Here is a 2,259-nt window from a genome sequence, read left to right as displayed (position 1 = left end):
TATTCTACGGGGTTGCTATTTTTCTATAAAAAGATATAGTGTTAAAATTTATTTTATAATTTTTGTTTTGACAATATTAATATTATTATTAATTAAATTATTATGATTATATAGATACTAATTAAATTAATAAGATGTGAATAGTCTGATTTAGACTGGCCTAACCTAATACAATATTTATAAGATTTTATAATTTTTTAAATTAATTTGGCTCTCTTCATATTCATATATTATTTGTGATAAAATCTTGAGACCCTTATCATAACTTCTCCTTACAATACAAAACTTTAAAATACTTAGAAAGATAAATGAAAAAAAAAAGGAAAAATAATAAGGAATGATTTAAATATGCCACAAATGGAAGAATGTTAGAGTGAAGACCAACTAAAATTTTTATTTAAATAAAAGATGTTTTTTAAATTCATTTGTATTCCTTTTTATTAGGGATTATTTTTAAAAATTTGAACAGACTCTAAATTGTTTGAGACCGCCTTGGCACTGATACCTAAGTTTATTAGGGATTATTATTATGTATAGTTTTTAGTTTATTATATTAATATTAATGAGATTAAGTATAATGCAGAATATTATAATTTAATTTACATATCCAACCAAATCAAATTGTATGATATATTAGTATCACATTTATATATTAAATCCTCCTATATCTTTTTAAATATTGACATATTTGATTGTATAGATATATAAAATAAATAAACAAAATCTTATATTAATTACTAAAAATCTTATTTTGAATGATGAGAGGGTCCATAAATACCCACCAAAGTCTAGGTAGCAGTGTGGTTGTATCATGGACTCTAACTCTAAGCAAAACCTGAAGCAAATCAACGAGTCCATTGAGAAAACCTTAGCGCTTATCCATCAACTTACTCTTACTGTCTCTAACTATGATGATGCTATGCAAATGTCACTCTTCCAACGCATGTATGTATTTCATTTGTTTTATTTTTTGTCCATGTCTCAAGTTAGTGATATTTTGATTTTTTTTGTCCAGCAATGGTCTTGTTGCGGAGCTTGACAACATGGTGAAATTGGCAGAAAACTGCAACATTGAGGTTCCAATGGAGGTTGTAAAGTAAGTCTTTTATGTAGTTCTATGTTTTTCTTTAAACCACATGAGAATATGTTTCTTTTAACGGTTGAATTATTTGTGGTTGTTAGTTTAATTGATGATGGGAAGAATCCAGATTTATTTACGAGACATGTTATAAACAACTGTATTACAAAGAATCAGATCACCAAAGGAAAAACGGATGCTTTCAAGGTATATTATGATGCTTCATTTTTATTTGATAAATAAGCCATGTTCTTTTTGTTGAGCTTCTTTAGTCCAATTTAACAATTTTGTTTGTGGCAGGATTTTCGCAAGCATTTATTTGAGGAATTAGAGCAAAACTTTCCTGATGAAATTGAGACATTTAGAGAGAGTCGTGCTGCTTCTGCTGCGGTAAGTGTTTCTTATTCAGATTCTTTGGGGGAACTCCAAATGTTTCTTATTTTATTTTCTAACCTTTGTTAAGTTTTTGTTACTTTTTAATGTTGTTCTTTTTGCATTTGGCGCAGACACAAAGTGTAGATCCTAATGGAGATGCAACGCTTAATGAAAAGCATTGAGCATAAGATTTCAACTGTTTTTTTGTGTTAATTTATTTTAATGCATTTAATGATATATTTCAAGTACCTTTTATTTATTATAGGAATGTCAATTACTATATAGGAATGTCAACTATTATGCCTCTATTTTATATTATAAATTCAATGAGAAATTTTAACTAATATTTTAAGAATTGTTTGGGAGATTTAATGAATGTGAGTTAAGTTCGGTATAATTCATTCGGCATAAATTTATATATTTAAACGAGTTTTGATACATAGTTATTAAAGATTTTTTTGATATGACAACTTGAGTGAGAACAAAGTTAGGTCATCAAATTTAATAAAATTAATTAATTAAATAATTAATTTTGTTAAAATAATATTATTCAAAATGTAATACATAAATCAGTTACTTTTTAAACCAAAAAACAACACTCTTATTATTTTAAATTAAAATTTGTAAATTGTAACTACTAAAATATAATAAAAACTAAAAGAAATACAAAATTAATTAACCAGTTTTTTTAAAGAGATAATAAATTGATTTAAACAATTATAAATATATAACAAAAAAAGTTACTATAAATAAAAATTGTAAAGAATAGAAAGAAGTCGGAAATGCTTATATTATAGCATTAATTA

General features: G+C 25.1%; 1 protein-coding gene across 1 annotated transcript; it reads left to right on the top strand.

Annotated features, from left to right (window-relative positions):
* The first annotated feature begins 811 nt into the window (after positions 1-811).
* LOC127107820 (mediator of RNA polymerase II transcription subunit 10b) lies at positions 812-1,635 on the top strand. The gene is made up of 5 exons (XM_051045147.1): positions 812-945; positions 1,016-1,096; positions 1,183-1,285; positions 1,379-1,473; positions 1,569-1,635. The coding sequence occupies exons 1-5, from the start codon at positions 812-814 to the stop codon at positions 1,633-1,635; spliced, it is 480 nt and encodes a 159-aa protein (XP_050901104.1).
* The last annotated feature ends 624 nt before the right edge of the window (positions 1,636-2,259 follow it).

This window comes from Lathyrus oleraceus, chromosome 7 (assembly GCF_024323335.1).
Source record: "Lathyrus oleraceus cultivar Zhongwan6 chromosome 7, CAAS_Psat_ZW6_1.0, whole genome shotgun sequence".
NCBI lineage: Eukaryota > Viridiplantae > Streptophyta > Magnoliopsida > Fabales > Fabaceae > Lathyrus > Lathyrus oleraceus.
This window is presented reverse-complemented; position numbering and strand designations above follow the sequence as displayed.